Source organism: Pelmatolapia mariae, linkage group LG14, assembly GCF_036321145.2.
Source record: "Pelmatolapia mariae isolate MD_Pm_ZW linkage group LG14, Pm_UMD_F_2, whole genome shotgun sequence".
NCBI classification, from domain to species: domain Eukaryota; kingdom Metazoa; phylum Chordata; class Actinopteri; order Cichliformes; family Cichlidae; genus Pelmatolapia; species Pelmatolapia mariae.
Window position 1 is genome coordinate 8,512,182 of NC_086239.1, and position 20,453 is coordinate 8,532,634.

The 20,453-nt window shown below is 39.9% G+C and overlaps 1 protein-coding gene across 1 annotated transcript in view; it reads left to right on the forward strand.

Moving 5' to 3' along the window:
- pik3cb (phosphatidylinositol-4,5-bisphosphate 3-kinase, catalytic subunit beta) overlaps nucleotides 1-14,210 on the forward strand; it is a 47,598-nt gene extending 33,388 nt beyond the window's left edge. Inside the window, exons 8-24 of the mRNA XM_063493616.1 lie at nucleotides 489-578; nucleotides 782-1,036; nucleotides 1,118-1,214; nucleotides 1,304-1,434; nucleotides 1,762-1,809; nucleotides 2,704-2,892; nucleotides 4,007-4,128; nucleotides 4,368-4,511; nucleotides 4,682-4,781; nucleotides 5,415-5,611; nucleotides 5,703-5,812; nucleotides 5,986-6,064; nucleotides 7,220-7,387; nucleotides 7,472-7,595; nucleotides 7,691-7,836; nucleotides 11,321-11,453; nucleotides 12,000-14,210. Of these exons, the coding sequence (XP_063349686.1) occupies nucleotides 489-578; nucleotides 782-1,036; nucleotides 1,118-1,214; nucleotides 1,304-1,434; nucleotides 1,762-1,809; nucleotides 2,704-2,892; nucleotides 4,007-4,128; nucleotides 4,368-4,511; nucleotides 4,682-4,781; nucleotides 5,415-5,611; nucleotides 5,703-5,812; nucleotides 5,986-6,064; nucleotides 7,220-7,387; nucleotides 7,472-7,595; nucleotides 7,691-7,836; nucleotides 11,321-11,453; nucleotides 12,000-12,137 (2,271 nt within the window). The 3' untranslated portion in view covers nucleotides 12,138-14,210. The remainder of the gene's footprint in view (nucleotides 1-488; nucleotides 579-781; nucleotides 1,037-1,117; nucleotides 1,215-1,303; nucleotides 1,435-1,761; nucleotides 1,810-2,703; nucleotides 2,893-4,006; nucleotides 4,129-4,367; nucleotides 4,512-4,681; nucleotides 4,782-5,414; nucleotides 5,612-5,702; nucleotides 5,813-5,985; nucleotides 6,065-7,219; nucleotides 7,388-7,471; nucleotides 7,596-7,690; nucleotides 7,837-11,320; nucleotides 11,454-11,999) is intronic.
- Nucleotides 14,211-20,453: the final 6,243 nt, after the last annotated feature.

A 20,453-nucleotide genomic window follows, 5' to 3' on the forward strand; every position in this document is an offset into this window, starting at 1 on the left:
TGTTGGAAAGCTGACTGATAATTAGAAAAGAAAACAGAAGTACAGAGTGTTTGTGTTTTTGTTTTTTTTGTTTTTTGTGATTATGCTTTGCTTGACATGGAGCTGTTTCTACCTGCAACAGTAGAATCAAACAAACGTACTTCCATTTTTTCTGATAAGGGATCACGTCGACATTACATCAGTCTAATCACATAGGAGCAAAGAGACGGGCAGGAAGTGTGCTGCGTTGTTCATAGTTTGTAGGTGTCATGTGACCCTGCTTGTTCTGCTGACTTGCTGACCCTCACAAATCCACTTGGCTTGACATCAGACTGACCTGCCTGACCTTTCCTGTTGTTTGTGCCTGTGTCTGGAATTGTTGCTTTTTTTTTGTTTTGTTTTTTTATTTAGTTTTTAAGCATTTGAGTGTGTATATTTTCACAGTACATTATGCCAGCCCCTCAGTTTTGTTTTGTTTGTTTTTTCCTCCTCTCACTCTTCCTCTGCAGCAAGTACAGACGTGTGTGTGGGACGTGCCTAAGCCCTTTAGGATAGTTCTTGTGAAAGGCAGCAAGGTGAACGCAGAGGAAACTGCCAAGGTAAACTCTTCTTGTTTGCATCTATTAAAAAGTCATGTGTGTACCTATTAGTTTGCAGGGTTTGTGCAGTGACAAACACACCTGTGCCATCTGTCTTTCCAGTTTCACACAAATTAGCAAAGATATTTTGTCTAAGTTTGCATCTATGGCCATTGGCAGGTTGGCTTGTAATTATAAAATTCAACCCTTCCTGCCGTACACAGGTGCAGGTTAGGGCGGGGCTCTTTCACGGTACAGAGCTTCTCTGCAAGCCGGCAGTTAGCAACGAGAGTAGCGGGCGCTCAGAGCACACGTGGAAAGACAACACACTGGAGTTTGAAATCTCCGTTTGTGACCTGCCCCGCATGACCCGCCTTTGTTTTGCCATCTATGCTGTGATGGACAAGGTTAAGAAGCAAAAGTCCACCAAAAATCCTCACATCAACAAGTATCAGACCATCCGCAAGGCGGGGAAAGTGGTGAGTGGGACGCACATTATCAGACAAGTGCCTTTTTTCCAAACTATCTTATATTGACTAGCATTTAATTGTATGATCCAGCACTACCCCATAGCTTGGGTCAACACCATGGTGTTTGACTATAAAGGGCAGCTGAAGACTGGAGACATCATCCTGCACTGCTGGTCATCATTTCCTGGTATAGACACACACAAAGTCACGGTATAATTTAATAATTAATAAAGGGCAAATTCATATCAACTATGCATGTGTGTCTCTCCTGCCCAGATGAACTTGAAGAGATGCTGAACCCCATAGGAACCATTCAGACCAACCCATACACTGAGAACGCTACAGCACTGCACATCCACTTCCCAGAGTACTCTTCACACCCCATCGTCTTCCCTCCTTTTGACAAGGTCACACAGCGTTCAATCGTCATATTCAGTCAAATTAATAAGATGATACCCATTTGCCCTTTTAAAACATACCAATTAGCTTAGATTTGTGATGTATGGATAAACACTATTCATCTGCGAATGGAAAACTGAGTATGGGCTTTTTTGATAGCATGAGTTCAGTTGAAATTGTCAGCAGAGTGGCTTAGTGCTCTTCAAAATGGTACCTAGTGATTATGATGAAGTGGTAGCTGTTAGCATGAGAGGATCAGGACGTGCTCGGCCTGCTTAATGCACTCTGATGTATCAGTGTGTGTGTTCACTCATGCATTTTTTTTTTTTTTGCAGATACTGGAAAAAGCTGCAGAGATGGTCAGCGCTGACTGTGTGTCCATTGTGAGTTCATATACAAAAAAGGACTTGACTGTGTGTGAATGTGTTTAGATGATTGAATTCATTCAGAATACATAAAAGTGCAGCGAAGCTGAAAGCACAGTAGTGATTGCTACATGATGGCTTACACGAAATGTGAGAAATGATGCAGCATGCCCAGCTCTCTCCTCACACACTCTTAGAGTCACACAATACAAATATAACCTCAACAGGCACCCGTTTGCTAGTTTCCTTGGAAACCCATTGTTATTACTTTGGCAGGGTGTAGCTGCAAAAATATTCAAATCCTCTTCAAAAGTACAAAACTACGCACGCTAATCAGATTAGATGTACGTTTTCCTCTTACCGCCCCTCAACTGAAAACCCACTCATGGGTGTGTTACAGCCAGTTACGTAATCTGCTGTTACTTAGAGGGCATGCCTGAACACTGTCTCTTTTTTCTTTTTCTTTTTTTAAATATGCAGTCTGTGCTTGAGAGAAACTAGATTATCGCTGACTAAAAGTTGTAATTTCATTGTTACAGCGTGTCATGTTACATATTAGTATAGAGCGCTATACAGCTCAGCTGTTATTTACCTGTAAAGAACGTGAATGTCAGGACTCGGGTTACATTTTGTAGCTACTAAAATCCTGCCTCTCTTTGTTGAATCAGACACTTTACAAGTTTTTAACAAACAAATGAATGCTAGTTCTTGGCCCACTCATGCACGTTGCAAAGATGGTGAGAATGTTACTACTTTAATGCTCCCCTGCCCTCATGTGGTTATTTACAGTAAATGCGGTTGTTCATCTACACGCTCTGAGTTCCTTACGTCCACCTTTCTGCTCCTTTGTATCTCAAAATCCCAAACCCAGCTGACCTTTTCTCTCTTTTCTGAACCGTTTTGCCCTCTCAGGGTCGTGGTGTTAAGAAATTCTACATGGAGCTGAAGGAGATCATGGAGCGTGACCCGGTCTCTCAGCTCTGTGAAAATGAAAAGGATCTGATCTGGACACTACGACAAGATTGTCGTGAGACTTTCCCCCAGTCGCTGCCCAAGCTGCTACTCTCTGTCAAGTGGAGCAAACATGAGGACATGGCCCAGGTTAGGAAGCATATCCATTGGTATTAAAAAAAAGTGTTACTGAGGATATAATGATATTAAGTCAGCACTTGTTTCAAGGTTTTAAAAAATTGATTCTTTAAAAAGCAAACTATGTTTGATTCAGTGCAATCCCATACAATTCAGAAAAGGTCATATTTCATATTTTCTTATGCATAAATGTCAGTCTCATATTTTTACTACTTTTGACATAAAATGTGTGATAGTATCTCTCAATGTATAGTAGTTTGAGCTCTACAAATGATATGGGTTGGTGTCAAAAATGCACAGCACGGATATGTTCTTCAATGTTAAGAGGGTCCTATGAAACTTGGTCACACCTTCATCTACATCTATGAGTGCAGACAAGTTGAATTTAAACTGTCCTCCTTGAAACTAAAATCTCACTTAATAATAAACCCACAGCTGCCAGCACTGTTGTGAGAAGCAGAGAGCCGTCGGTCACGGCACAGATGAAGTAAAAAGCCTGTGATAGAGTCTCTACTTGGGGGAGAGATTATCACTGTTGAAATGATTAACTGCATCATAATAAAGTCACTCACACTCAACCGTATTTACAGGAAAGAAATTGCGATCATAACTGTTGTTACTATAGAATTTATTAGCATCTTTATTATGTGTGACCCCATGGGTCACTCATAAGCATTTGATTCACAGGTCCATTTAAAAACTAAAAGCATTACCTGATGTAAAATGTATCAATCTCTGTACTATTGCTATGTGTAGCGTAAATTAGTCCTCCGGGGTGAGGCTGTCGGCTCTAATATTCAGACGAAATGATCACAACTATAGTGTGTGCTAAGGAAACATGGGAGTTTTTTTGGCCGGTCTTGCTCACCACCTAGGCCACTTGCCAGATTTGGCTTCCTCGAACTTAGTCAACTTCCCTGAAATGGATAACGAGTTTTGCACTTCAGAAGTTCTACAGTGTATATAACAGGAGTGATCTGAAAATAAGAGAAGGTGCATGAGAAGGTGGCTCTAAACAGGAGAATGATTTTGATGCTTTAGGATCTGTTGTCCTTTTTGGTCACACATCATATCTAACTGATTAAATGTCAGCATATCTGTTTCTAAAGTTGGTTGTCTCTCTCAGCTCCAGGCACTGCTCCAGATTTGGCCCAAACTGAGTCCTAGAGATGCTCTGGAGCTGCTGGACTTCAACTATCCTGACCAGTATGTCAGAGAGTATGCTGTGTGCTGTCTAAAGGACATGAGGTAAATCCTTGCACACTTTTATGAAATGCAGTAGACTTCATAGACTTCACTGTCATATATTACATTTATTATACACTCCAATAAAGTATGCTTTTTTTCTTTGTTCCATATACATCAACTGACCACAAATACACTTGGTCTGTTTTAAATGCTGTTAATCATACACTGGATTACATTACTGTTTAGAAAAACGGTCTTTCTAAATTTCTGTCTTCCTGTTTCTTCTTTCCCCTCATCAGTGATGAGGAACTGTCACAGTACCTGCTACAGTTGGTGCAGGTGTTGCGTTACGAGCCCTATTATGACTGCGCCCTCACTCATTTCCTGTTAGAGCGTGCTCAAAGAAACCGCCAGATTGGACACTTCCTCTTCTGGCATCTACGGTGGGTGTGGTTGTGTGCGCGCGTGTGTGTGGAGGCAATTGAGTGTTGTGGAAATAAACATGCAGGCTTTGAACAGTTACATATTCAAATTAAGGGAGAAGGAGAGGGAATGTTTGAAATCTCTAGATGTTTCTCGTTTGTCCATTCCTGCTCTGTGCTGCCCTCTACAGGTCAGAGATCCACATGCCAGCTGTTTCAGTCCAGTTTGCGCTAATCCTAGAAGCCTATTGTAGAAGCAACATCCCTCATATTGAGGTTCTAAAGAAACAGGCAAGCTGAACGCACCCACACACACCTATTCTCTCACACTATTAAAAAAATGGTAAAAGTGATGACGGCTTTGTTTTAGACTCCCACGTTTCATTTGCAAATCATAAAACTTGCTGGAGGCAGAAATCTTAAAGTATTGCAACTGTTATTTCAGGCAGTCATGACATGATGTACATATGTCATTATTAAGATTTAATGAATTAATTAATTATCAACAGTTTTCTGTTACTCAAATATGCTGAAATGTTTTATTGCTAGAAACTGCAATTTTACTTTGAAAAATCTGCACACACCTGACAGATTAGTGCTGATCTATTATTAAGTTCAGCTGGGGTAACTCTATGGTATTTTTAGCCTCTCCAGTGCCAGCATTGTCACCCATCCTGCCCGCTGACCTTTGGCCCCTACACTGTTGTTTTTGACAGTCTCTTCTCAAATCATCCTGTGACTTCCTTATCATTTATCTGGCCAAATTTCCTGTTTGGTAGCGTGTACACAGTGGTGACACAATGCTGACATTGTCTATTTCAGGAGAATGGTATCAGTTCTTAGTAACAGGAGAACTTTGTTCACGGGGTTAAATCAAACCTGTATGTTTGGTTCTGTTACATTGTTCTTCTCTTGACACTCCAGGTGGAAGCCCTGAGTAAGCTAAAGTCAGTCAATGAGCTGATTAAATTGGGGACCATCAAGAACACTCGTAGTAAAACCAAGGAAGCAATGTTGACCAAGGAGGCCATGATGACATGTTTAAGACAGAGTGGATACTCGGAGACACTTTCAGACCTTCACTCCCCTCTAAACCCCAGTGTCCTGCTATCTGACATCAAGTAAGATTACACAAGTTTTTATGTATTTATACCGGAGTGTGAGAATCTTTGTTCTTACGGGAAGCTGATGGGTCTTTTTTTCTCTCTACAGTGTGGAGAAGTGTCGGTATATGGACTCAAAGATGAAGCCCCTCTGGATTGTTTACAACAACAAGCTGCTGAGTGGAGACACCCTGGGAATCATCTTTAAGAATGGAGACGGTAGGGATCAGAAAAGGGGGGGAGGGGGGTTTGGAAAGGTGGAGATTAAAAGAAGCAGGAAGTGGGGAAGGAATGGAAGGAGTAAAGTCATCCTTCTAGCTAAATATTGGCATTTGTTTTCCAAACTGAGGCACTTTCCCAGTATTCATCTTGACTTTTACTTTTACTCCTAGACCTAAGACAAGACATGTTGACCCTCCAGATTTTGAGGTTAATGGACCTTCTCTGGAAGGAGGCAAATCTGGACCTCAGGTGAGTTTTTGTGTGTGTGCATGTTAGACTGACCGATTTTTGCCAAGATTGTTTTTCTTCTTCCTATGCTCTGTGTGGAGGGAGGATCTCTCGAGAGCGTTAATCTCCCCATGCTAGTTAGACCTCTAGCCTCATTTTCTAAACATATATACAGAGTTGTGTACAGGCACACATGTACTACACCCTGACCCATATATTCCATTGCTAATAGATAATAATATTTTAAAAAATGACCCCATCATTTTTTTTCTTTTTTCTTTTTTTTTTTTTTTTTAGAATTACTTGAACATGCTGTGTGCATATGTTACACAGAGTTGCTCTCTAAAAGCTGCATCAACCCCAGAAATTCAATTTTCTGTGCAATTCTGAAAGGCAAAAACCTTTTAATCAAATCCACACTTCACACTTTGTGAAAACCCTCTATACATAGACCTACACATCTGGAGCTAAGCAGTGGAGGGGTGCGTTTTGACAGTTGAGCCTGTGGCCAGTGCTTCAGATTACAGGGACACAGGTTCACCGTTCAAAAGCAGTGGGACACTGGGAATAAAAACAGGGATGATATAATAAATATACTGTGATATTTTATCACATGCAATCTTCCTTGTCAGCTGTTTCTATTATAATTTACTTTGCTTTTTAATTTACAAGTTAGACTGAGAAAGAAACGCCTTTAAGGCATTTGGTCTCCATTAAAGTCTGTCAAACTGCTAATAAAATCTCTAACCTAAGCCTACTCTAAATGTAGAGTATTAGGTTTAAAAGACTAGGAGGGCGCTGTGTTTAATAGAACAGTGAAGAGGTCATTGTAAGGAGGTCCACGACACAAAACAAGGACCTGCTGCCATCTTGTGGAACTGAAGGAAGTTAAAGTGAAAATATTGTTACGCGGTTGGTCATGTTATCGCCAAAGTATTGTTCCACACTGGGAGTGCAAAAAGAGAGTTGGGGAAAACAAAACTCACGGTTACATTTATCTACTTACCCAGAAACCTGTCACGCATGTATTACTGAGCAAGATCGGAGAATTACTTCATTTGTATGTTAAAGGACAAAAGTCACTACATCAGATATTTCAAGTGTCTATCCATGTATAAACCGAAAATAATAAGAAGAAATGTTCTGATATTGTTACGCTGTCCTCCGTCTATACAGAATTGTACCATATGGTTGCCTGGCAACAGGCGACCGCACCGGGCTGATTGAGGTCGTCTCATCTGCAGAAACAATCGCCAACATCCAGCTGACCAGCAGCAATGTAGCAGCAGCTGCAGCATTCAACAAGGATGCTTTGCTTAACTGGCTCAAAGAGAGGAACTCTGGGTAAGCTGGAGCTCGGTGATCAGATAAAAGACTGCAGCCTCAGAAATGATCTTAAAAGTGTTGTTTGTGGTTGTGCATTTACAGTGATGCTCTTGACCGGGCCATCGAGGAGTTCACTCTGTCATGTGCAGGCTACTGTGTAGCCACTTATGTCCTGGGTATTGGAGATCGCCACAGTGACAACATCATGGTCCGCAGCAATGGACAGGTTAGACAATCTGAGTTGTTTTTTTTTCCCCATTCTCCACCTGGTTTTTCCTGATTCCACAGGCTTCACTGATTGGCCTTGTGTGTGTTTTTTAGCTCTTTCACATAGACTTCGGTCACATCCTGGGCAACTTCAAGTCCAAGTTTGGCATTAAAAGGGAGCGTGTACCATTTATCCTCACACACGACTTCATCCACGTCATACAACAGGGCAAGACTGGAAACACAGAAAAGTTTGGCAGGTTTGTTTCACTTTGCTGTTTACCTCCAGCTCCAGCACCTCTGTTCACACAAACCACTGTAAGTGATTCAAACTGTAACTTCAACCATTTATTGCAATTCAGTCAAGTTTTTGTATCATTAAGATTAATTTGATATTTATTTAGATTTGATAGCTTACTCTGTTTGGACTAATAATAAACCAGCAAGTACAGTTTAAGGCCCTAATTCTGGTTTTCCTGTCTGATGCTAAGTTTGTTTGGCACACTTTAACAAGACGGCTACCAGAAGTGCCTTTTGTAAACTACATCATGGTGAAATGTAGTATTATTATTATTATTATTATTATTATTATTATTATTATTATTATCATTATTATTATTATTAGCACTCATACAGGAAAATGTAACTCTTTTAATACAAGACAAAGATAAAAAGCTTTACAACTGAAGTGAGTAAATGTTGCAGTATAGTGTGGACCATCAGGGGGCAGCCAGAACAGGGGGTGCAGCAACAGAAGGACTTTGCTGTCTTAAATGCATGCTGCCATTCTTCATTTCATTTAAATGGCGCAGACTGGCTACACAATCTGGTCAAACTACAACTATTACCGCGAATTTTCTACAGAAACATAGTGTCCACTCATACCCAGAAACCTCCTAAATTGACGTCTAGTGGGTGGAACTAGGTAGCTCAATACTTGATAAAACATAATAGTTTCAAAAGAACTACAGGAGTTCAGCTTTTACACTTCATGTATCTGAACACTGGTTCTCCAGTTTTGTTTTAACTTTGGGGACGTACCCAAACTTGATTCATACGAGCAGATCAGAAATGCATTTTCTCTCAAAGCTATTCAGTGCTTTGAAATCAGTTCTTTGACAGAAGTCTGTGTAAAGATCAGAGAACCGGAGTGATCTGATATGCTTTCCTGTTCTTGGTGGGGATTCAAGAGTCAGCATTTTAGAGAGACCTAGAAACATCCCCTTACTATAATGGAGCTGAGTAAAAGGTTTTAGCAACTCACAAGTGTATGATTGGTAAGTTGATAGTAGACTAAAATGTTAAGTTGTTGTTTCTTGGTTGATTTTTTTTTTCTTGATTTACCATCCTGAAAATTGTAACTGACTTCATCATGCTATGAAAAAGCTACATACATTTCATAACAGAAAATGCTCAATTTCCATTTGTATTTCTAACTAAGTAACTCTGAGGTGATATTCCATCTGCAAACTTTAAAAAAACAAAACAAAAAATGGTTACAGCCACATAGGAATGACATCACAGCTTCTTCAGCAGTGTCAGTGCAGTACCTTCTCCCTCCAGCAGTTGGCAGTAGAGACTCGGTGAACAGCATGTGTCACTGAGCAAAAATGTGCTCAGTGAAGGATACAGCTTTCTACTTTTATTCTTCCTTTAGATGAAATTTGGACAATCCAAATATAATAGAAAACATCCATGTAAGGCATTATGTTCTCTAGTAATCTAAAAGCTGCTCTGGTAACTGTTGTTGCTGGTTCTTTTTTCTTTTTCTAAAGGAAAGAAAAAAGTTTAAAAAAAGAAAAGAAACCTGTGCAGAGCTGCTGCTGCCAAGTCAAGAAAAATATGGGTTTGATACTATATTGTTATTGCTCAGCGATAATGATACCTAAGCTCAGACATGTCAGTCACGTGGAATGGTGCATGTATTGTGTTTGCAGAATGAGGTGCACGTTGGTGGTGGTGTGCAAAGGCATTACGAGGCAATACCAGCAAAGCTATTGCTCTCTGTTGTTTACAAAGTTCTGATCTGTTGTGGAACAAGTAGATGATTCATTTTGTGAAGTGGAAATACCCGTGTGGTATAGTAATCTGTTATTGTGGCCTATATGCATATCTGCATTTGTAACTGTCTCACAAGAAGGTAGATGCCTAGAAGCAAGTCCTGTGAAACATCAAATGTTTCTGCAGCTGAAGTTGCTATAATTGAGCAATAAATGAACCAATCATATAAATAATGTCTTCATTACTACTGAAGAGCTTAAAGACCAGCCCAAGGCATTAAATGTTTAATTACAATTACTACATGTCTGCATGCATAAGACCCAGTATGCTGAAGCGACATTTGAAGTTATCCAACAACTAATCTGCACAGCAGCGCGCTGGTGAAGAGCAGCGCAGAGATGCACATCCTGCATGACGTGAGCATGAGTTTGAAAATAACCTTTATCACTCAGCAAAGCATACTGTAAAAAGAAAAGTGGAGTAGTGGAGCATTGCTGCGTCAGTTGTGGTTTAATATCTGGCACATTGTGCACAAAATGTGACAGTTGGCACGTAGATCATCATTTCCCTCTGGATCACAAGAAGTATTAATCAGAGGTGTCTTTTTGTGGTCTTTGCGTGCTTAAAAAATTATGCAGCAAGCTCTTACTAAAGCTAGAAGAGCAACTGTGATTGTGTCCTTCAGAAGTCTGCAAGGAAAAAGGTGGATTCAAAATGCTCCTTACAAGCAGAGACAAAGTCATGAGTGCAGCGAGTTACTGCATGGTGAAAATGAAGTGTGTCACGTTACGAAGAGCGTGTTGGCCCACCCTTTAGCTCAGACACATTTGTGTTGCTAGCAACAAACAGTGTAAACAAAAACCCTGAATCACAATCACTGACTTCACCATGTGTACTTTGTTAGCATGGGTGGTTGTAGCTCAGGAGGTAGAGCATGAATGCATGCAAATGTTGGATAGAAAGCTGTTATATTGAAAAAAGTGCTGGTGTGAATGAGGCAAGTTGTGTGAAGCACTTTGAGTGCTCAGGTAGAAAAGCTCTGTATAAAAAGTCCATTTACCATTTAGCATTGTCTTATACATCAAATAACTCAAATATAGTTATGAAGTGAACTGCAATAAAAAAAACATGCATACAAACTGAGTTTTTGTTCTTTTTGTTTTGGTTTTTTTTGCTCAGTTATAGTCTGTATTTACAGTTTCCTGGAAAAAAGCAAAACCTGAATCAAATGGGCACAGCAGTTATTTTTGTAATGGGTTCAGTGGCCAACAGTCTGTGCTGCACTAAGAAATTCTGTGCATAAAGTTTTGTTAGAAAACTGAAATGTATTTTGGAACATTGTGTTGGTTTTAGGAATGGGGGGGAACCTTTATAATCAAGTTCAAGAAAGATGGGGCTTGATTGACGAGTGAATCATCCCCTAAAGCCCCATCTCACAATTTGAAAAAGGGAGCGATTTAGAGCCACAGCAGAGCAGTTTTTCTCATGCCTTTTTCCACCTCTCTTAACAACTCCATTGAGAGTTTCAGTGGATGGTACTATTCGCATGTTCTCTTTTAGCTTTTGCTTTCACATTGGTGCAGATAAAATCTGACTGATTTATGGTTTTTGTTTTTTTTGTTTTTTGTTTGTTCATTTATTGTATTTTCTTAAAAACAAACAGACTTCATTAGAAAGCAAATAAGTAATTGAAACCATGTTCCAAAATGACTAACATGTGTTTGTCTCTGTGTGCTCCTGTAGTTTCCGACAGTACTGTGAGGAGGCCTATCTTATCTTGAGGAAGAACGGCAACCTCTTCATCACACTGTTTGCCCTCATGCTGACTGCTGGACTACCTGAGCTCACTTCAGTTAAAGACATCCAGTACTTAAAGGTACGACAATCACAAGTGGAGATGCAAGGAGAGCACAAACTGTAGTTCTGTTACAGTGTGCATGTATAGATATAGTGTTGTAGTGGTGGAATGCACAAACATAACAGTATTTTATAAAGATTAACCAAATATTTTAGCTTAGCTTTGCATCCATATCATCCCGTTTTCTTTTTAGACCCCTACCTTTAATTTTAATTTCCATAAATCATCTTAAAAAAAGAACTGCTTATAGCTTCAGGACCTTCGTAAGAATCATGATACTAACATATTTCTTCAGTGTCAGTAATTCAGTCATTGTTCCTAAACCTTGCTATTTTTCGACCATTATGTCATCATGAAGTTAATTCATATGGGGGTGATTTGTCTTCCAGATTTCAGCGTAGAATCTTTTTATAAAAATATTAATATTCTCCAAATTGGTACTCTACAGATACACGTATCTATAACATTTTAAATAACTGAGTGCCAGCATGTATGCAGGGAGATTACATCTTCATCCTCCTGCCCCCATGACTTATCCTGTCTTACTTTCCGCTCCCTTTTCAGGACTCCCTGGCTCTGGGTAAAACTGATGAGGAGGCCCTCAAGCAGTTCCGCCAGAAGTTTGATGAAGCCCTGAGAGAGAGCTGGACAACTAAAGTCAACTGGATGGCCCACAATGTGGCCAAAGACAACCGGTCTTAGGGCAGCTGTAACCTTTCAAAGGCTAGGGGAGAGGTGCCAAGAGGACGCAGTGAGGGAACGTGAGAGTGTGAGGGAAGGGGCAGGATGTGCCAAGGAGACAGGGTGACAGAGACCCTAATTTAAAGAAGGGAATCTAGCAGAATATCCAAAACTTGAGCAGAGTCGCCCCCCTCCTGTACTGTACATACAGAATAAAACCTGCCCCCTACATTCTTCAGTTAAGCTACTCTGCATCCTTACTTGCTGTATCCCTCCTCGCCTTGCATCACACTGGCACGGTACCCCGTGAGCCATCTTCATTCATGGTCTTGTGACATTTCAGTGGAATCACGGTGGGTAATGTCATTGCAGATTTTGCACAGGCACGAAAGCCGATGGAGCACGCAGCCAAAGGAAGGGAACTGAAGCACCCACTGTGCCCACGCTAAACCTTCTCAGACAAAACTCCACAGAGTACAGGCTGAACTACTGGCTAACAAAATAAAATTTAGGAGTGGCTGAGTTATGTCAGATGGACTTGAAACTCTGCCTGAACAGACCCTGATGGAGTGCATATTGTGCCCACACCCCTGAACTTGTTTTAAGTAGAGCTAAGAGATGGGTGTAGAAAGGACAGAATGAAATAGACAAGAAAAAAAACCCATCTGACTCTGTGTCTTAAAATGGTGTGCACCACAGCCACAGGAAGTGCATCTTAACACTCGCTTCCCGTCTCAGTGTGCCTAAAAGAAAATTCAGGAAGATTGTATCATTTCGGACATTTCTTTTTCCTCTGCCATTTAAGAATGTATCCCAGGATGTGGATGTGCCAGAGTACAAGTCCACAAAGTCAACTTGTGAGGGAAATGATGAAAGAGAAGGACTGATGCGAGAGATGCTCTGAGCCTACTGGTCCACTGTCTGAATCTCACTTCACTTGGACCATTGAACACTGGAATGTTTATAGAGAGGCATATATAAGAAATTTTAAATAGTCTTTTAATAAACTAAACAGTTTATTCTGGTTTATTTTATTCTGAATTGACAATGCGCGTCGTCTCTTTGTCAAATCAAAAGCATTGTTGGCCAAAGTGTTATCGCCTGCCAGTTACCACTACCCCAGATTGTCCTCCTTTTTAAAGAATTCAACGCATTACAGCCACCAAGTACACTGAGAAATAACTGATGCTTTTAACATGGTAGGACCAAAACAGAAAAAATGTTTAGCAGTTTCTTTTTCTTTTCTTTCTTTTTTTTCTACTGTATTTTTAACAGTCTGTTTCCATCGAATGTGCAGATATGTGCCGCTCTATTTAAGTGTATTTAGCCCCTTTCAGACATGGGATGAGTAACATTACTGACTTCCTTGTCAGTGAGACAAGCTGCATGGTACTGCTGAGTGAGCTGCCCCCACCCCTCCCACACAGGCTCCAGTGAGGAAGATGTGTCTTCTGGACCAGCAAAGATGAAAATCATCATTTAAGGGCATTCTCTACTGACGGAGCAACTCACAAGGATGCTTAAAAGACGGGCCCAGTCATGTCATGTGACTGAAGTGTTAAAAATGATACAAAAATGCTTCTGGTGAGACTGATATCTCAACCTTTCCAGTAAAGTGAGCAGACATGACAGTGGCCTGTTCAGGTCCCCACAGGTTAATTGAAAGGAGTGCATTTCTGAAAGGGGTTTTTGTCCTCATACAAGCAGATGTGGGCGGAGTCTGGACCTGTGTGGGTGGGATTTATCAGTAGGGACATTACACTGCAATGTAAAGCTATTTACTTGTTTCAACATATGGTGCTCTACCAGCATCTGCGTCTGTGTTGTTTTTTTTGTTTTGTTTTGTTTTTGTTTTTGTTTTGGTTTGGTTTTTTTGGTGCAATATCCCAGTATATGAACCATATCTAATCATATGAAACATTGGTCCCGGGGCCAAGCCTGTAATGGTTTTGCCTGCTGATTTATGTGTGATGCAGCTGCATTTTGCACTACCTGCCTTCAGAAGTCTCAGACACTGGATATTGTCAAATGTACAGGCTTTTAATGTTTTGCTGGTTTCTGTTTTCATAGGAGTTTTATTAAATTTATTTTCCACTGTGCTGCATTTCTGTCTGTGGTCTTTTTCTATTCTGCTGCTCAATGTGGGCTGAGTGACTTCTGCGCCTACACAGGCCTATGGATTTTTTTTTTTTTCCCTTCTAAGAGGCAAGATAACTTTTTGATTCCAGACCAGTAATATACACAGGCCTTTTCTAGACAGCTATTTTTGCTAGAAAATATAAAAGTCAAATCCGTTCATATACATCCAGAAATGAGCGAGTCTACTTATAAGACAAGTTTCCCTCTTTTCTGAGAGTTGTATGTGGTTAAGGCCCCCTTACTATTTAATATTCTCCTCTATTTTAATTTAAACGAAAAATATCAAAAGGGCACAAGGTTTCAGACCCTCTGAAATTTTATAAAAATGTGATGGCCTCTCTAGCAAAAACTGCAGGAAACTTTTTGTAGACCGGTTTGTGTATTATAAATCATCCCATGTTCCCACGCTGGTGCGTGTCCACTGCAGAAACATGTTTTAGTAGGAAAATGGCCCTTGCTGCACTGAATAAAAAGTTCAAAAACAGCTATAGGAACATGACTGCGTTAATGCTGCTTTAGCTTCTAAATTACCCAGCTCTCAATTAGATTGAACTGCTAATCTGCAAAAGTGTCTCATTGCACCTTTCACCTCATCTGCCATTAACTTCTTGGTGACTCAGTCACCCAACAGAAGAACTCAGAGGTCTTGAGGACATACCTTGAAAAGTCAGATCTTTTTCTGGCGGGGTGGCGGCGAGCTTAAATTAGGTATAGGTGGCTTTAATGATCTGGCTGCATGCATAAATTTGCACATAGTTAAAAAATTAAGTAATATTTCCACCAGTGAAATTAGCTGTTAAATTATCGTCTGAGACTGTATTATTTGGCTCCTTGTTGTGAAAAACAAAAGCAGCTAAATAGGATTCAGCCATCAAGCTTGCACATGTTTTCTACAGTTAGAGGACAATAAGGGGATTTTTATAAATGCCACCTTGCTTATCATGAAGCTCCTTTTGTGTCTGAGCGGTACAAAAATGCTCTTTATTGCTGTTTGGATGACTCAGGGACTGATTTTTATTTTGCTCTGTGGGCAATGCTAACAAAGTCACTACATCCAGCGATCATCAATTATTGATTCTCTTTCACTCAGGCTACAATCAGTGCTCTGTGTGACTCATCTGCTGTACGTGTGTTGTTCTTCAGTGCAGTTACATAATACAGTAACCTGTAGAAGCTTTGGTCGTAGGGAGTGAAGGCACAGTGTCAGATATCGTGTATACTGGGTGAAAACATATGTTTGTTTTTTTTCAAATTTTCAACAAATTTCCAGATCCCTCTATTTTAGCAAATACAGTTTCAAAAATTTGTCTGCAATTTGGGTAAATAACATACCTGTATCTGCTTTGTGTCCATCACCTATACCCTTTTCCACAGAACAGAAAAAAAGAAAAGTTGCTTTGGCTGCCAATAACTAAAGCTGCTCTACTCTTATTTTACTTTCAGAGACCGTTTCATCTTCTGTTCAGTTTGCAGCGGAGTGCAATAAGTGTTCTTCCCCTGGATGATGAAGCAATCAGCTCTCTGCTTCCTGTTATGTGCTAAAATGGTTTTCACTTCACAGTTTGGCCTTGTCAGGGTTCATTTGTGGATATTTTTGCCTTCTTATTGGGGTCAGTGTTTGCTGGTGACACTGTTGGAGATTTATTCAAAATCGTTGGAAACCACTTCAGGTGACTACATAATGAAGCTCATCCAATGTCAAGAGTGTGTAAACAGTCATGAAAATAAAGAACGTGTGTCCAGACTTTTGACTGGTTGTGTGTGTGTGTGTGTATTTATATATAATGCAAATAAAATGAAGCTCAAATTTTCAACTATTAAAATGTGAAAAAGTGAGGAACATCTGTATTAGCAGCTGCATATTAATATAATTAGTATTACATCACTGATGACTTCACACTACACCACAGACTGTATATTACAGATAGATGTAGCTACTTCGAAGTTACTGTTTGTGGGCATTTAGAAGGCTCAACATTAGCATTTTGTCCTGCCACCATGGTAGCTTTTTTTGGAGACAAATGTGACCATATTTATATGGGATGGTGGCTTACTATGTTCAGAGGTGGAAAGAGTACTAAAATATTCTACTCAAGTAAAAGTGCTATTACTTTGATGAAATTTTACTCAATTACAAGTAAAATTACCTGTCTAAAAATGTACTCAAAAGTGAAAAGTAGCTCATTTAAAATGTACTCAGAGTAAAAGTTACATAGTTACTTTTTTGACAGCAGGAGGACAGCCTCCTCTGAGTAGTGCAAAAAAGACAATGGGCTATAAATCTTAAAATGGTTGTTGTTGTTTTTTTAATTAAAATAAAAACTTTACAAATTAAATTACAATAGCAGTTAAACTGCAAATCTTTAAATCAAAATGGGTAATGGTCACAAGTGCTGTGACTTTCCTAAATGACCCAAATAAAACCAAACTGTCAGGTATCACAGTGTTTTCAAGACAAAACTATATCATTCTTTCACATGAGAATGTGTTCTAACCTGTGAAATAAGAGAACAAGTCAAATGAACTTTTCAAAAGAACCATACAACAGCTGCTATAAAAATGTTTTTTACAATTGGCCCTGCCATACTGCACCTCTAGATAACAGTTCCTTTGTGTCCATCCTAGAGTGTTACTCTCTGAACTTCCTGTTAATTTTGAGGAGCAGTTGATTTTCAAAGTTAGTAGAGTTCAGCCTTGCTCGCTTCGCAGTGAACAGTGGTCCAGCACAGCTAAAGAGATGCTCACAGGCAGCTGAGGCAGGCAGGCCAGTGTTGAGTTTAAGAGAAAGTTTTTTTAAGTATGGAAATGAGTTCAGCAGGTCCATCTTACCAACCAACATTAGCCGTGTCGTTCACTGATGTCTTAACTTAATGTAATTAACTTGAGCACAACCTTTTTGCTACCACAATAGTACAAGTTTCATTTGCTCTGCTCTGCCACCTGAGAGCAGGTCAGCCACTAACCACAAGGTCAGTGGTTCGATCCCAGGCTGCTCCAGTCTGCATGCCAAATATCCTTGGGCAAGATACTAACCCCATGTTGCGCTCTGGTGCATCCATTGGAGTGTGAATGTGTATGAATGTTAGCTAGAGCACTTAAGAGCTTAGAAGAAGTGAATGTATTGGTTGTATAAAGTGTTTTGAGTGCTCAGACAGAGTAGAAAAGCGCTATATAAGAACCAGTCCAGTTACCATTTAACTTACCTCTACACGCTTGCGCAGGTCTGATGTGGAATTTTTAAAAGCTGCTAACTCGGTCTCTCTGAGCAAACACAGCTAACACTGCATAATAAGCTTGAAGCCGAAATGGTTCCTTAAATAAGGCCAGGGGTTCACAACGTTTTCTTCGAGTTCGATGTCAGCAGAATTCAACGGGGTTTGTTTTTTCGCTGGATCCATACTACCAATGTCAGACTCCGTCTCCATCTTTATTCTGACGCCAGTTTGTTCTCCTACCCATTATTCACTGCAGTATTTCCTAGTCCAAAGTGCAATGTTTTTTTGTTTTTTTTTACTCAGTAACAGGTGTGATTGAAAATGTAGTGAATTACAATACTTTTTCAAAAACATACTTAAGTAAAAGTAAAGTTACAGACTTTAAAAACTACTTTCAAAAGTACAAACACACAAAAATAATACTCAGTTACAGTAACGCAAGTAAATGTAATTCGTTACTTTCCACCTTTCCCTTTGGCTATGTTATCAGCTAAGGCTAGCTAGCCATGTTAGCAAGCTGCATTAATAAACTATATAAGTTCAATACACAGACAAACTGGTGCCAAGTATCAGACTAATAAAATAGTAGATTTTCTTACTGAAATTTAAAGCATAAACCTTTTAGATAGGTTGCACCACACAGCAAGCCACACTGTGTATCTTATACTTCCATTAGAAATGCTCCAAAAAGCACACAGACACAGTGAAGAGGTCCAGTTCAGGGCACTGAACTACTGTACTTAAGTCCAGACCTGAACAGGTGTAGCACCTATCAGTACAAATGGCAACACTTCTGAAGAGACTTATGGGCTAGAGTCGCAATACAATAAGAACTAGAAATTTTGAAACGACTTCATCCTCCCTAGTTTTCAGAAGTAACTGTAAATATATATATATATATATATATATATATATATATATATATATATAGATAGATATATATATATATATATATATATATATATATATATATACATAAAGATATACAGAATAATTCCTTCACTTGACATTAAAATAGTACAAGGGGGAAATGTTACTGGTTCTGACCCCACTGCACCTTTGAGTCACACCTTCCAAAACAATTGCTTATGATGTATGCATCAGCTTAGCACCCTAAACGCAGTAAGAGGGACTCTAGTCCAAGCCATCATTTTGTAGGAATACCATAAACTTTTCAAAGTAAAAGCCATAGAAAGTGTCACCCACTGATTCATGCCATTTTTTCCTGCCTTTCCTGTCTTGTTTCGAAAAGGGTCCAAAATCCAGGCCTCTGTGACTTCATAGCTTGTTACAGCCATGCCTAGCATGATGGATGCAGTTGGATAAGTTCACCGCCTGTACATGAACAGGGGGGTCAGGTACAATGACCTAGCTGTAAACTAATGCTGAATGCTTTTAAATTCTGTAAAACTGGACATTTTCACGTGAAATTATATGACTAGTGATTTGCTTTTGGAGCCAGCCCATGTGGCGGTTAGGGGTACTGCAGTTTTTAGAAAGTTTGCTGTGGTTTCATTTTCCAGCATCCAGGGGTTGCTGTGTCATCCTTTACACCCTGATATCACTGTATACAAATTACGTTTGCATCCAAACAGATATTTCAGGGCAAAATGGTTAAGTTCTACACTTTTCACGCCTCACTTTATTTTCTTATTCATTAGCCATATCTTTAAGAATCCAAATATATATATCTTTAAAAAATTAAAGCAGACAAATGGCTAATATGAACTGTGTAGTTTCACATGTGGGGCAATTAATGAAGAGGATTTCTGGTTAGATAATCATGAACAACAGTCAAAGCAGATGAAGCTATACACAGCATGATTCACTCTTGTTTAGGGACTTCCACCCACCTCCAGGATCTCCAAGCCTGCTCCCACTGCCAGCAAATGTGCGTAGTTTAGGGAGGAGTTAAAGGAGGGGTGATCCATGAATCAGTCTAATTATACAGAAAGTCAGAATCAGATCCACCTACACTTATAACCAAAGATGTCCTGAGAAAAACACAAAGCAAACATGCCAACAGGAGAGCCTCACATGCTGGGCTCTGGGTGATATCATAAAAGTGGCTTTACAAAGCGTAGGCTGAGAAGGAGGGTGTTCGTTCTCACATGTTCTAAGGAGTGCAGGCTTTTGCATGCTGTGTTGCTACCTGAGCCAGGGTGGGTGGCTGCTACTTGACAAGCAGTTACAAAGCTCAGAGTCCTGCGTAAACTGCTCTGTGGAGGATCTTGGCTCGAGAAGAGAAAGTATTGTGTTGTGGCTATCGTGCCAGCTTGTGGGAAAAAATATCCAGCAGGTGCTGTCCAGTCCCAGAAAAACAGTGATGAATAAGCTTGGCACAGTCCCGTTTATCATAGCAGCCCATTGAAAAGATTAAGGAGTAATAAAAGACTGCAAACCTTTTATTTCAAAGCTTAATGACGCAATCAAGGCGTAAAGGCCGTTTTTAAAATGTAGTTTGCTTTGGTTTGTTTGCATGACATATGATACACATCTGTACGTTAACTAACAAATGTATGTGGGCATGGTTTATCTGTGGTCTCTGAAAGAAAAAAAAACTCGCCACAACTAAAGGGTAGAAATAGATGTGACGCAAGTAAGAATGGAAAATGTGTCTAGCTGCCCCACCACAGACCTGTCCCTTTGCTTCGATAAACACTTTTACTGCATTATCGATGCTTGCGCTTCTGTTGAAAAGGTCACACAGGTCAAACATTTCAAGGCTTCCAACAGCAATCACGCAATAACTCGCACTTGCCTTCCCGAAATGAGTTTCTAACATTTAGACTGACTTTCATTTTCTGTGACACTTTTTTCTCTCTGTCATCATCAGTTCCTGTTCGTTTCCTCCTTGCATTTTTTGCATTTATGTAATTTTAACATTTGATAGGTTGTTGTGGATTCTGCTACTCACGCAGTCGTAACTGCCCCACTCTCACACAACATGAGATTCCACGTGCAGTCAAAGCCTTGTTTATAT